Source organism: Scyliorhinus canicula, chromosome 3, assembly GCF_902713615.1.
Source record: "Scyliorhinus canicula chromosome 3, sScyCan1.1, whole genome shotgun sequence".
NCBI lineage: Eukaryota > Metazoa > Chordata > Chondrichthyes > Carcharhiniformes > Scyliorhinidae > Scyliorhinus > Scyliorhinus canicula.
Window position 1 is genome coordinate 4417683 of NC_052148.1, and position 15247 is coordinate 4432929.

The following is a 15247-nucleotide window of genomic DNA, read 5'->3' on the forward strand; positions in this document are numbered from 1 at the left end:
AAGTAGAGCATGGGTTAGATACAGAGTAAAGCTGCCTGCGTACTGTCCCATCACACACCCCCAGAGCAAGTAGAGCATGGGTTAGATACAGAGTAAAGCTGCCTGCGTACTGTCCCATCACACACCCCCAGAGCAAGTACAGCATGGGTTAGATACAGAGTAAAGCTGCCCCTGCACTGTCCCATCACACACCCCCAGAGCAAGTACAACATGGGTTAGATACAGAGTAAAGCTGCCCCTGCACCATCCCATCACACCCCCCAGAGCAAGTACAACATGGGTTAGATACAGAGTAAAGCTGCCCCTGCACTGTCCCATCACACCCCCCAGAGCAAGTACAACATGGGTTAGATACAGAGTAAAGCTGCCTGCACTGTCCCATCACACCCCCCAGAGCAAGTACAACATGGGTTAGATACAGAGTAAAGCTTCCCCTGCACTGTCCCATCACACACCCCCAGAGCAAGTACAACATGGGTTAGATACAGAGTAAAGCTGCCTGCGCTGTCCCATCACACCCCCCCAGAGCAAGTACAACATGGGTTAGATACAGAGTAAAGCTGCCTGCGCACTGTCCCATCACACACCCCCAGAGCAAGTACAACATGGGTTAGATACAGAGTAAAGCTTCCCCTGCACTGTGCAGCTAAACACTCTCAGGGCAGCTATAGAATGGTTCAGATACAGAATAAACCTCCCCCTACACCAGTGGTGGGCAATCTGTGGTGCACGCGGCCCCCCTGGTTTCTGAGTGTGACCCATGAGACATGTTGATGACCGTTGTCCATGCGCAGAGCTGTCGCATTCCACTGATTTCCATCCGTGTAGTTTTTCTCCAGCTGGGTGACTGAAAGTGAGAGTAAGTGAAGTGAGGTACGTGCTGATTGCTCACAACATTGACTCTGAGAGCTGTGCACACCCTCTGCATCCAAAGTGTAAATACGTATTTTGTTTCCACAACTTGATGGCAGTTTTATGAATGTATGAATGAATAAGCGCTTGTTATAACTCATTCTGAAATATTTGGTGTGTGTGAAATGTATTCAATCTTATTCATGGGGTTATGGTTAATGAAGAAGCCCAACTTCAATCTTGCAGCCCACTGGGATGAAGGATTGCCACTCGAGCAGCCCACTCAATAGCCTCGGCTGCCCATCATTGCTCTGCACTGCCCCCTCAGTCTTGAATGAGTGAAAATCCTCTGAGCATGTTGAGACTTCACCCCAGTAACTGGTGTTTTCTGTTTGATTTTCCCTCAGGTTTGTTCGGATTCCTGCTGTCAGCCGTTGACCTGTAAACTCAAACCTGGTGCAAAATGTTCATCCGTTGGTCGCTGCTGTAAAGACTGTAAAGTAAGATCTCATTGCGTGTAGATACATAGAAGATAGGAGCAGGAAGAGGCCTTTTGGCCCTTCGAGCCTGCTCCGCCATTTATCACGATCATGGCTGATCATCCAACTCAATAGCCTAATCCTGCTTTCTCCCCATAGCTTTGATCCCATTCTCCCCAAGTGCTATATCCAGCCGCTTCTTGAATATATTCAATGTTTTAGCATCAACTACTTCTGTGGTAATGAATTCCACAGGCTCACCACTCTTTGTTTCCTCTCTGTCAACCAGTTTTCTATCCACCTCAGTACACTTCTCCCAATCCCATGCGCTTTAATTTTTCACAATAATCTCTTCTGCGGGACTTTGTCAAACATCTTCTGAAAGTCGAAATATACCACATCGACTGGCTCCCCCTTGTCGACTGTACTGGTTACACCGTCAAAGAATTCCGACAGGTTTGTGAAGCAAGATTTTCCTTTCATAAATCCATGCTGACTCTGACTGATCCTGCCACTGCTTTCTAAATGTTCCGCTATAAAGTCCTTGACAACGGATTCAAAAATTTTCCCCATTACCGATGTTAGGCTTACAGGTCTACAAGTCCCTGCTTTCTCTCTGCCTCCCTTTTTGAATATCGGGGTGATGTGAGCCACACTCCAATCTGCAGAGACAGTTCCAGAGTCTATAGAATCCTGGACGATGACCACCAATGCATCTACTATTTCCAGAGCCACCTCCTTAAGCACTCTGGGATGCAGATTCTCAGGCCCTCTGGAGATTTATCTGTCTTCAATCCCATCAGTTTTCCCAGCACCATTTCTCTAATAATGTTGATCTCCCTCAGTGCTTCCCTCTCACTAAACCTTTAATTCTCCAACATTTCTGGTTTGTGTCCTCTTTTGTGAAGACAGAATCAAAGTATGTATTCAATTGCTCAGCCATTTTTTGTCCCATATTATGCATTCCCCAGTTTCTGTCTGTCGGGGGCCTACATTTATCTTTACCAATGACTTTCTCTTCACATATCTGGAGAAACTCTTAGTGTCAGTCTTTATGTTCCCTGCAAGCTTCCTTTCGTACTGTACTTTCCCCTTCTTAATCAATCCCTTTGTCCTTCTTTGCTGAATTCTAAATTGTTCCCAATCGTCAGACTTATTACTTTTCTTGGCCAATCTGTCTGCTTCTTCCTTGTATCGGATACTATTTCTAATTTCCTTTGTCAGCCATGGATTGGCCCTCTTACCCACTTTGCTTTTGTGCCAGACAGGAATGAACAGTTGCTGCAGTTCCCCCCATGCGTTCCTTGAATGTTTGCCATTGTCTATCCATGTCATCCCTGTGGTGATATGCATCACTGTAAATACACAAGGGGTTAATGTGAACACACGACACCTAGCTAAACACTAGAGGGAGAACCAGAGACATCATAACACACAGACAGTCAACCAATAGGTCAGTAAGATAGGACACGACCAATGGGCATTCAAGACACACACAGAGGTGACACTACCACAGGGGGGCATTACACCAACCCATATATAAGGACACAACACACATGATCTTCCTCTTTCCAGTGGAGACAATTAGTGAGTACACAGGGTTGATTGAACACATCACACCCACCTCGTGGATTGTTGCAGACTGGTTAGATAGTCTGAGTAGCTATAGCAGGATTAACAGGAGAGTCGAATCCAAGTAGGAGAATCGTTAACAGTTTAATAAATGTGTTGAAGCTATCTCCAAGTCTGAACCTTCCTTTGTCAGAGAGCACATCAAGGAAGCAGCTTATGCTACGTCAAGAGCATAACAAAAGATGGTACCAGTGAGTGACTGTTAAATCAATATAGTTACAACTCAGCAAACAGTGACAACCAGCAACAACACCCAGGTAAGATGATGTTTGAGATTCCGGTTCCGCAGCTCAGGTACCACGGCCATCTCTGTGAAAATTGGCGTGCGTTCAGGCAGAGATTCAAAATCTTCCTGGTAGTGTCCGACTTAGATGGCATGGCGGATGCAGAGAAAATAAAGCTTCTACTTACCATCGCGGGTCCAAGAGCAGCTGAAATCTTCCAGACCTTCAAATACTCAAAGGGGCAAAACAAGAGCGACTTCCAGGCAATCCTGGGCAAATTCCAAGAATTCTGCGAGGAACATACAAGACAAAACAGTAAAAGAGGTGGCAGTACTGACCACGAGGCCTGCGCAAAACGGCAGTTTTGATTGGCGGCTATCTTGGAAAAGAAGCCGCACATGCGCAGTTGCGCGAAGAGCGCACAGAACGGGAATGTGCGAGAAGCCGCGCATGCGCAATTGCAAAAAGGCCCCAAGTAAAGGAACAGCGATCTGCGCATGTGCAATCGCTTCCTACGCTCTACGTCACACGCTTCATGACGTCGGAGGCCCTGGACCACGGCCACTTTGAGGGGAAATGTCCCAAAACAAGAAGAAAAAATGTTAAAGCCTCCAGACAAGATTCTTTCACGTGGAATGACAGCACAATGCCTGAAATTCGACCAGTAGCTGAAAGTAAACTCCGCAGAACCCTGCAACATGCAGTGAGCACTGCCCCAGAAGATTATATGTTTTTTGTCGACAACAATTCAGACGAAGATTTCATCTTGGGAGATGGCGACCCCAGTACCAAATCCGCAACCAGAGGTGTTGTACATTGAAGACCCCGATCACGAGTTCTTCGGATTGGGGAATCTTCAGCCCAGCATATATGACATCCCGACTGGTGAGTGCAGGATTATGCTGCGGCCTGATGTCAAGAGACAGAGAGCGGTACAAGCCAACAGAGAGCGGCCTGCTGTCTCACAGAGAGCGGCCTGCTGCCACACAGAGAGCGGCCTGCTGCCACACAGAGAGCGGCTGCCACACAAAGAGCGGCCTGCTGCCACACAGAGAGCGGCCTGCTGCCACACAGAGAGCGGCTGCCACACAGAGAGCGGCCTGCTGACACACAGAGAGCGGCCTGCTGCCACACAGAGAGCGGCCTGCTGCCACACAGAGAGCGGCCTGCTGCCACACAGAGAGCGGCCTGCTGCCACACAGAGAGCGGCCTGCTGCCACACAGAGAGCGGCCTGCTGCCTCACAGAGAGCGGCCTGCTGCCACACAGAGAGCGGCCTGCTGCCGCACAGAGAGCGGCCTGCTGCCACACAGAGAGCGGCCTGCTGCACCACAGAGAGCGGCCTGCTGTCTCACAGAGAGCGGCCTGCTGCCACACAGAGAGCGGCCCGCTGCCACACAGAGAGCAGCCTGCTGCCACACAGAGAGCGGCCTGCTGCCACACAGAGAGCGGCCTGCTGCCACACAGAGAGCGGCCTGCTGCCACACAGAGAGCGGCCTGCTGCCACACAGAGAGCGGCCTGCTGCCACACAGAGAGCGGCCTGCTGCCACACAGAGAGCGGCCTGCTGCCACACAGAGAGCGGCCTGCTCCCACACAGAGAGCGGCCTGCTGTCACACAGAGAGCGGCCTGCTGCCACACAGAGAGCGGCCTGCTGCCACACAGAGAGCGGCCTGCTGCCACACAGAGAGCGGCCTGCTGCCACACAGAGACCTGCTGCCACACAGAGAGCGGCCTGACGCCACACAGAGAGCGGCCTGCTGCCACACAGAGAGCGGCCTGCTGCCACACAGAGAGCGGCCTGCTGCCACACAGAGAGCGGCCTGCTGCCACACAGACAGCTGCTGCCACACAGAGAGCGGCCTGCTGCCACACAGACAGCTGCTGCCACACAGACAGCGGCCTGCTGCCTCACAGAGAGCTGCTGCCACACCGAGAGCGGCCTGCTGCCTCACAGAGAGCTGCTGCCGCACAGAGAGCGGCCTGCTGCCACACAGAGAGCGGCCTGCTGCCACACAGAGAGCGGCCTGCTGCCACACAGAGAGCGGCCTGCTGCCACACAGAGAGCTGCTGCCACACAGAGAGCGGCCTGCTGCCACACAGAGAGCGGCCTGCTGCCACACAGAGAGCTGCTGCCACACAGAGAGCGGCCTGCTGTCACACAGAGAGCGGCCTGCTGCCACACAGAGAGCTGCTGCCACACAGAGAGCGGCCTGCTGCCACACAGAGAGCTGCCTGCTGTCACACAGAGAGCGGCCTGCTGCCACACAGAGAGCGGCCTGCTGCCACACAGACAGCGGCCTGCTGCCACACAGAGAGCGGCCTGCTGCCACACAGAGAGCGGCCCGCTGCCACACAGAGAGCGGCCTGCTGCCACACAGAGAGCGGCCTGCTGCCACACAGACAGCGGCCTGCTGCCACACAGAGAGCTGCCTGCTGCCACACAGAGACCGGCCTGCTGCCACACAGAGAGCGGCCTGCTGCCACACAGAGAGCGGCCTGCTGCCACACAGAGAGCGGCCTGCTGCCACACAGAGAGCGGCCTGCTGTCTCACAGAGAGCGGCCTGCTGCCATACAGAGAGCGGCCTGCTGCCACACAGAGAGCGGCCTGCTGCCACACAGAGAGCGGCCTGCTGCCACACAGAGACCGGCCTGCTGCCACACCGAGAGCGGCCTGCTGCCACACAGAGAGCGGCCTGCTGCCACACAGGGAGCGGCCTGCTGCCACACAGAGAGCGGCCTGCTGCCACGCAGACAGCGGCCTGCTGCCACACAGAGAGCGGCCTGCTGCCACACAGAGAGCGGCCTGCTGCCACACAGAGAGCGGCCTGCTGCCACACAGAGAGCGGCCTGCTGCCACACAGAGAGATGCTGCCACACAGAGAGCTGCTGCCACATAGAGAGCGGCCTGCTGCCACACAGACAGAGAGCTGCTGCCACACAGACAGCGGCCTGCTGCCTCACAGAGAGCTGCTGCCACACAGAGAGCGGCCACACAGAGAGCGGCCTGCTGTCACACAGAGAGCGGCCTGCTGCCACACAGACAGCGGCCTGCTGCCACACAGAGAGCGGCCTGCTGCCACACAGAGAGCGGCCTGCTGCCACACAGAGAGCGGCCTGCTGTCACACAGAGAGCGGCCTGCTGCCTCACAGAGAGCGGCCTGCTGTCTCACAGAGAGCGGCCTGCTGTCTCACAGAGAGCGGCCTGCTGCCACACAGAGTGCGGCCTGCTGCCACACAGAGAGCTGCCTGCTGCCACACAGACAGCGGCCTGCTGTCTCACAGAGAGCGGCCTGCTGTCTCACAGAGAGCGGCCTGCTGCCACACAGAGAGCGGCCTGCTGCCACACAGAGAGCGGCCTGCTGCCACACAGAGAGCGGCCTGCTGCAACACAGACAGAGAGCGGCCTGCTGCCACACAGAGAGCGGCCTGCTGCCACACAGAGAGCGGCCTGCTGCCTCACAGAGAGCTGCTGCCACACAGAGAGCGGCCTGCTGCCACACAGACAGCGGCCTGCTGCCTCACAGAGAGCGGCCTGACGCCACACAGAGAGCTGCTGCCACACAGAGAGCGGCCTGCTGCCACACAGACAGCGGCCTGCTGCCACACAGAGAGCGGCCACACAGAGAGCGGCCTGCTGCCCCACAGAGAGCGGCCTGCTGCCACACAGAGAGCTGCTGCCACACAGAGAGCTGCTGCCACACAGACAGCGGCCTGCTGCCACACAGAGAGCGGCCTGCTGCCACACAGAGAGCGGCCTGCTGCCACACAGAGAGCGGCCTGCTGCCACACAGAGAGCGGCCTGCTGCCACACAGAGAGCGGCCTGCTGCCACACAGAGAGCGGCCTGCTGCCACACAGAGAGCGGCCACACAGAGAGCGGCCTGCTGCCCCACAGAGAGCGGCCACACAGAGAGCGGCCTGCTGCCACACAGAGAGCGGCCTGCTGCCACACAGAGAGCGGCCTGCTGCCACACAGAGAGCGGCCTGCTGCCCCACAGAGAGCGGCCTGCTGCCTCACAGAGAGCGGCCTGCTGCCACACAGAGAGCGGCCTGCTGCCACACAGAGAGCGGCCTGCTGCCACACAGAGAGATGCTGCCACACAGAGAGCGGCCTGCTGCCTCACAGAGAGCGGCCTGCTGCCACACAGAGAGCGGCCTGCTGCCACACAGAGAGCGGCCTGCTGCCACACAGAGAGCTGCTGCCACACAGAGAGCGGCCTGCTGCCACACAGAGAGCGGCCTGCTGTCTCACAGAGAGCGGCCTGCTGCCACACAGAGAGCGGCCTGCTGCCACACAGAGAGCGGCCTGCTGCCACACAGAGAGCGGCCTGCTGCCACACAGAGAGCGGCCTGCTGCCACACAGAGAGCGGCCTGCTGCCACACAGAGAGCGGCCTGCTGCCACACAGAGAGCGGCCTGCTGCCACACAGAGAGCGGCCTGCTGCCACACAGACAGCGGCCTGCTGCCACACCGAGAGCGGCCTGCTGCTACACAGAGAGATGCTGCCTCACAGAGAGCGGCCTGCTGCCACACAGAGAGCGGCCTGCTGCCACACAGAGAGCGGCCTGCTGCCACACAGAGAGCGGCCTGCTGCCACACAGAGAGCGGCCTGCTGCCACACAGAGAGCGGCCTGCTGCCACACAGACAGCGGCCTGCTGCCACACCGAGAGCGGCCTGCCGCCACACAGAGAGATGCTGCCACACAGACAGCGGCCTGCTGCCACACAGAGAGCGGCCTGCTGCCACACAGAGAGCGGCCTGCTGCCACACAGAGAGCGGCTGCCACACAGAGAGCTGCTGCCACACAGAGAGCGGCCTGCTGCCACACAGAGAGCGGCCTGCTGCCACACAGAGAGCGGCCTGCTGCCTCACAGAGAGCGGCCTGCTGCCACACAGAGAGCGGCCTGCTGCCACACAGAGAGCGGCCTGCTGCCACACAGAGAGCGGCCTGCTGTCTCACAGAGAGCGGCCTGCTGTCACACAGAGAGCGGCCTGCTGCCACACAGAGAGCGGCCTGCTGCCACACAGAGAGCGGCCTGCTGCCACACAGAGAGCGGCCTGCTGCCCCACAGAGAGCTGCCTGCTGCTACACAGAGAGCGGCCTGCTGCCACACAGAGAGCGGCCTGCTGCCACACAGAGAGCGGCCTGCTGCCACACAGAGAGCGGCCTGCTGTCACACAGAGAGCGGCCTGCTGCCACACAGAGAGCTGCCTGCTGCCACACAGAGAGCGGCCTGCTGCCACACAGAGAGCGGCCTGCTGCCCCACAGAGAGCGGCCTGCTGCCACACAGAGAGCGGCCTGCTGCCACACAGAGAGCGGCCTGCTGCCCCACAGAGAGCGGCCTGCTGCCACACAGAGACCGGCCTGCTCCCACACAGAGAGCTGCCTGCTGCCACACAGAGAGCGGACTGCTGCCACACAGAGAGCGGCCTGCTGTCACACAGAGAGCGGCCTGCTGCCACACAGAGAGCGGCCTGCTGCCACACAGAGAGCGGCCTGCTGCCACACAGAGAGCGGCCTGCTGTCTCACAGAGAGCGGCCTGCTGCCACACAGAGAGCGGCCTGCTGCCACACAGAGAGCGGCCTGCTGCCACACAGAGAGCGGCCACACAGAGAGCGGCCTGCTGCCACACAGAGAGCGGCCTGCTGCCACACAGAGAGCGGCCTGCTGCCACACAGAGAGCGGCCTGCTGCCACACAGAGAGCGGCATGCTGCCACACAGAGAGCGGCCTGCTGCCACACAGAGAGCGGCCTGCTGCCACACCGAGAGCGGCCTGCTGCCACACAGAGAGCGGCCTGCTGCCCCACAGAGAGCGGCCTGCTGCCACACAGACAGAGAGCGGCCTGCTGCCACACAGAGAGCGGCCACACAGAGAGCGGCCTGCTGCCACACAGAGAGCTGCTGCCACACAGAGAGCGGCCTGCTGCCACACAGACAGAGAGCGGCCTGCTGCCACACAGAGAGCGGCCTGCTGCCACACAGACAGCAGCCTGCTGCAACACAGACAGAGAGCGGCCTGCTGCCACACAGAGAGCGGCCTGCTGCCACACAGAGAGCGGCCTGCTGCCACACAGAGAGCTGCTGCCACACAGAGAGCGGCCTGCTGCCACACAGACAGCGGCCTGCTGCCTCACAGAGAGCTGCTGCTACACAGAGAGCGGCCTGCTGCCACACAGAGAGCGGCCTGCTGCCACACAGAGAGCGGCCTGCTGCCACACAGACAGCGGCCTGCTGCCACACAGAGAGCTGCTGCCACACAGAGAGCGGCCTGCCGCCACACAGAGAGCTGCTGCCACACAGAGAGCGGCCTGCTGCCACACAGACAGCGGCCTGCTGCCACACAGAGAGCGGCCACACAGAGAGCGGCCTGCTGCCCCACAGAGAGCGGCCTGCTGCCACACAGAGAGCTGCTGCCACACAGAGAGCTGCTGCCACACAGAGAGCGGCCTGCTGCCACACAGAGAGCGGCCTGCTGCCACACAGAGAGCGGCCTGCTGCCACACAGAGAGCGGCCTGCTGCCACACAGAGAGCGGCCTGCTGCCACACAGAGAGCGGCCTGCTGCCACACAGAGAGCGGCCTGCTGCCACACAGAGAGCGGCCTGCTGCCACACAGAGAGCGGCCTGCTGCCACACAGAGAGCGGCCTGCTGCCACACAGAGAGCGGCCTGCTGCCACACAGACAGCGGCCTGCTGCCACACCGAGAGCGGCCTGCTGCTACACAGAGAGATGCTGCCTCACAGAGAGCGGCCTGCTGCCACACAGAGAGCGGCCTGCTGCCACACAGAGAGCGGCCTGCTGCCACACAGAGAGCGGCCTGCTGCCACACAGAGAGCGGCCTGCTGCCACACAGAGAGCGGCCTGCTGCCACACAGACAGCGGCCTGCTGCCACACCGAGAGCGGCCTGCTGCCACACAGAGAGATGCTGCCACACAGACAGCGGCCTGCTGCCACACAGAGAGCGGCCTGCTGCCACACAGAGAGCGGCCTGCTGCCACACAGAGAGCGGCTGCCACACAGAGAGCTGCTGCCACACAGAGAGCGGCCTGCTGCCACACAGAGAGCGGCCTGCTGCCACACAGAGAGCGGCCTGCTGTCTCACAGAGAGCGGCCTGCTGCCACACAGAGAGCGGCCTGCTGCCACACAGAGAGCGGCCTGCTGCCACACAGAGAGCGGCCTGCTGTCTCACAGAGAGCGGCCTGCTGTCACACAGAGAGCGGCCTGCTGCCACACAGAGAGCGGCCTGCTGCCACACAGAGAGCGGCCTGCTGCCACACAGAGAGCGGCCTGCTGCCCCACAGAGAGCTGCCTGCTGCTACACAGAGAGCGGCCTGCTGCCACACAGAGAGCGGCCTGCTGCCACACAGAGAGCGGCCTGCTGCCACACAGAGAGCGGCCTGCTGTCACACAGAGAGCGGCCTGCTGCCACACAGAGAGCTGCCTGCTGCCACACAGAGAGCGGCCTGCTGCCACACAGAGAGCGGCCTGCTGCCCCACAGAGAGCGGCCTGCTGCCACACAGAGAGCGGCCTGCTGCCACACAGAGAGCGGCCTGCTGCCCCACAGAGAGCGGCCTGCTGCCACACAGAGACCGGCCTGCTCCCACACAGAGAGCTGCCTGCTGCCACACAGAGAGCGGACTGCTGCCACACAGAGAGCGGCCTGCTGTCACACAGAGAGCGGCCTGCTGCCACACAGAGAGCGGCCTGCTGCCACACAGAGAGCGGCCTGCTGCCACACAGAGAGCGGCCTGCTGTCTCACAGAGAGCGGCCTGCTGCCACACAGAGAGCGGCCTGCTGCCACACAGAGAGCGGCCTGCTGCCACACAGAGAGCGGCCACACAGAGAGCGGCCTGCTGCCACACAGAGAGCGGCCTGCTGCCACACAGAGAGCGGCCTGCTGCCACACAGAGAGCGGCCTGCTGCCACACAGAGAGCGGCATGCTGCCACACAGAGAGCGGCCTGCTGCCACACAGAGAGCGGCCTGCTGCCACACCGAGAGCGGCCTGCTGCCACACAGAGAGCGGCCTGCTGCCCCACAGAGAGCGGCCTGCCGCCACACAGACAGAGAGCGGCCTGCTGCCACACAGAGAGCGGCCACACAGAGAGCGGCCTGCTGCCACACAGAGAGCTGCTGCCACACAGAGAGCGGCCTGCTGCCACACAGACAGAGAGCGGCCTGCTGCCACACAGAGAGCGGCCTGCTGCCACACAGACAGCAGCCTGCTGCAACACAGACAGAGAGCGGCCTGCTGCCACACAGAGAGCGGCCTGCTGCCACACAGAGAGCGGCCTGCTGCCTCACAGAGAGCTGCTGCCACACAGAGAGCGGCCTGCTGCCACACAGACAGCGGCCTGCTGCCTCACAGAGAGCTGCTGCTACACAGAGAGCGGCCTGCTGCCACACAGAGAGCGGCCTGCTGCCACACAGAGAGCGGCCTGCTGCCACACAGACAGCGGCCTGCTGCCACACAGAGAGCTGCTGCCACACAGAGAGCGGCCTGCCGCCACACAGAGAGCTGCTGCCACACAGAGAGCGGCCTGCTGCCACACAGACAGCGGCCTGCTGCCACACAGAGAGCGGCCACACAGAGAGCGGCCTGCTGCCCCACAGAGAGCGGCCTGCTGCCACACAGAGAGCTGCTGCCACACAGAGAGCTGCTGCCACACAGAGAGCGGCCTGCTGCCACACAGAGAGCGGCCTGCTGCCACACAGAGAGCGGCCTGCTGCCACACAGAGAGCGGCCTGCTGCCACACAGAGAGCGGCCTGCTGCCACACAGAGAGCGGCCTGCTGCCACACAGAGAGCGGCCACACAGAGAGCGGCCTGCTGCCCCACAGAGAGCGGCCACACAGAGAGCGGCCTGCTGCCACACAGAGAGCGGCCTGCTGCCACACAGAGAGCGGCCTGCTGCCACACAGAGAGCGGCCTGCTGCCCCACAGAGAGCGGCCTGCTGCCACACAGAGAGCGGCCTGCTGCCACACAGAGAGCGGCCTGCTGCCACACAGAGAGCGGCCTGCTGCCTCACAGAGAGCGGCCTGCTGCCACACAGAGAGCGGCCTGCTGCCACACAGAGAGCGGCCTGCTGCCACACAGAGAGCGGCCTGCTGCCACACAGAGAGCGGCCTGCTGCCACACAGACAGCGGCCTGCTGCCACACCGAGAGCGGCCTGCTGCCACACAGAGAGATGCTGCCACACAGACAGCGGCCTGCTGCCACACAGAGAGCGGCCTGCTGCCACACAGAGAGCGGCCTGCTGCCACACAGAGAGCGGCTGCCACACAGAGAGCTGCTGCCACACAGAGAGCGGCCTGCTGCCACACAGAGAGCGGCCTGCTGCCACACAGAGAGCGGCCTGCTGTCTCACAGAGAGCGGCCTGCTGCCACACAGAGAGCGGCCTGCTGCCACACAGAGAGCGGCCTGCTGCCACACAGAGAGCGGCCTGCTGTCTCACAGAGAGCGGCCTGCTGTCACACAGAGAGCGGCCTGCTGCCACACAGAGAGCGGCCTGCTGCCACACAGAGAGCGGCCTGCTGCCACACAGAGAGCGGCCTGCTGCCCCACAGAGAGCTGCCTGCTGCTACACAGAGAGCGGCCTGCTGCCACACAGAGAGCGGCCTGCTGCCACACAGAGAGCGGCCTGCTGCCACACAGAGAGCGGCCTGCTGCCACACAGAGAGCGGCCTGCTGCCACACAGAGAGCTGCCTGCTGCCACACAGAGAGCGGCCTGCTGCCACACAGAGAGCGGCCTGCTGCCCCACAGAGAGCGGCCTGCTGCCACACAGAGAGCGGCCTGCTGCCACACAGAGAGCGGCCTGCTGCCCCACAGAGAGCGGCCTGCTGCCACACAGAGACCGGCCTGCTCCCACACAGAGAGCTGCCTGCTGCCACACAGAGAGCGGACTGCTGCCACACAGAGAGCGGCCTGCTGCCACACAGAGAGCGGCCTGCTGCCACACAGAGAGCGGCATGCTGCCACACAGAGAGCGGCCTGCTGCCACACAGAGAGCGGCCTGCTGCCACACAGAGAGCGGCCTGCTGCCACACAGAGAGCGGCCTGCTGCCCCACAGAGAGCGGCCTGCTGCCACACAGACAGAGAGCGGCCTGCTGCCACACAGAGAGCGGCCACACAGAGAGCGGCCTGCTGCCACACAGAGAGCTGCTGCCACACAGAGAGCGGCCTGCTGCCACATAGAGAGCAGCCTTCTGCCGCACAGAGAGCGGCCTGCTGCCACACAGACAGCAGCCTGCTGCCACACAGAGAGCGGCCTGCTGCCACACAGACAGCGGCCAGCTGCCCCACAGAGAGCGGCCACACAGAGAGCGGCCTGCTGCCTCACAGAGAGCGGCCTGCTGCCACATAGAGAGCGGCCTGCTGCCGCACAGAGAGCGGCCTGCTGCCACACAGAGAGCGGCCTGCTGCCTCACAGAGAGCGGCCTGCTGTCTCACAGAGAGCGGCCTGCTGCCACATAGAGAGCGGCCTGCTGCCGCACAGAGAGCGGCCTGCTGCCACACAGACAGCGGCCTGCTGCCACACAGAGAGCGGCCTGCTGCCACACAGACAGCGGCCAGCTGCCCCACAGAGAGCGGCCACACAGAGAGCGGCCTGCTGCCACACAGAGAGCGGCCTGCTGCCACACAGAGAGCGGCCTGCTGCCACACAGAGAGCGGCCTGCTGCCACACAGAGAGCGGCCTGCTGCCACATAGAGAGCGGCCTGCTGCCACACAGAGAGCGGCCTGCTGCCACACAGAGAGCGGCCTGCTGCCACACAGAGAGCGGCCTGCTGCCACACAGAGAGCGGCCTGCTGCCACACAGAGAGCGGCCTGCTGCCACACAGGGAGCGGCCTGCTGCCACACAGAGAGCGGCCTGCTGCCACACAGAGAGCGGCCTGCTGCCACACAGAGAGATGCTGCCACACAGAGAGCGGCCTGCTGCCACACAGAGAGCGGCCTGCTGCCACACAGAGAGCGGCCTGCTGCCACACAGAGAGCGGCCTGCTGCCACACAGAGAGCGGCCTGCTGCCTCACAGAGAGCGGCCTGCTGCCACACAGAGAGCGGCCTGCTGCCACACAGAGAGCGGCCTGCTGCCTCACAGAGAGCTGCTGCCACACAGAGAGCGGCCTGCTGCCACACAGAGAGCGGCCTGCTGCCACACAGAGAGCGGCCTGCTGCCACACAGAGAGCGGCCTGCTGTCACACAGAGAGCGGCCTGCTGCCACACAGAGAGCGGCCTGCTGCCACACAGAGAGCGGCCTGCTGCCACACAGAGAGCGGCCACACAGAGAGCGGCCTGCTGCCACACAGAGAGCTGCTGCCACACAGAGAGCGGCCTGCTGCCACACAGAGAGCTGCTGCCACACAGAGAGCGGCCTGCTGCCACACAGAGAGCGGCCTGCTGCCACACAGAGAGCGGCCTGCTGCCACACAGAGAGCGGCCTGCTGACCCACAGAGAGCGGCCTGCTGCCACACAGAGAGCGGCCTGCTGCCACACAGAGAGCGGCCTGCTGCCACACAGAGAGCTGCCTGCTGCCACACAGAGAGCGGCCTGCTGCCACACAGAGAGATGCTGCCACACAGAGAGCTGCTGCCACACAGAGAGCGGCCTGCTGCCACACAGAGAGCGGCCACACAGAGAGCGGCCTGCTGCCACACAGAGAGCGGCCTGCTGCCCCACAGAGAGCGGCCTGCTGCCACACAGAGAGCGGCCTGCTGCCACACAGAGAGCGGCCTGCTGCCACACAGAGAGCTGCTGCCACACAGAGAGCGGCCTGCTGCCACACAGAGAGCGGCCTGCTGCCACACAGAGAGCGGCCTGCTGCCACACAGAGAGCGGCCTGCTGCCACACAGAGAGCGGCCTGCTGCCACACAGAGAGCGGCCTGCTGCCACACAGAGAGCGGAGAGCGGCCTGCTGCCACACAGAGAGCGGCCTGCTGCCACACAGAGAGCGGCCTGCTGCCACACAGAGAGCTGCTGCCACACAGAGAGCGGCCTGCTGCCACACAGAGAGCGGCCTGCTGCCACACAGAGAGCGGCCT

General features: G+C 61.6%; 1 protein-coding gene across 1 annotated transcript in view; it reads left to right on the plus strand.

Moving 5' to 3' along the window:
• Positions 1 to 15247, plus strand: part of LOC119963597 (disintegrin and metalloproteinase domain-containing protein 12-like) — a 604211-nt gene that overhangs the window by 500382 nt on the left and 88582 nt on the right. Inside the window, exon 14 of the mRNA XM_038792928.1 lies at positions 1260 to 1352. Within this exon, the coding sequence (XP_038648856.1) occupies positions 1260 to 1352 (93 nt within the window). The remainder of the gene's footprint in view (positions 1 to 1259; positions 1353 to 15247) is intronic.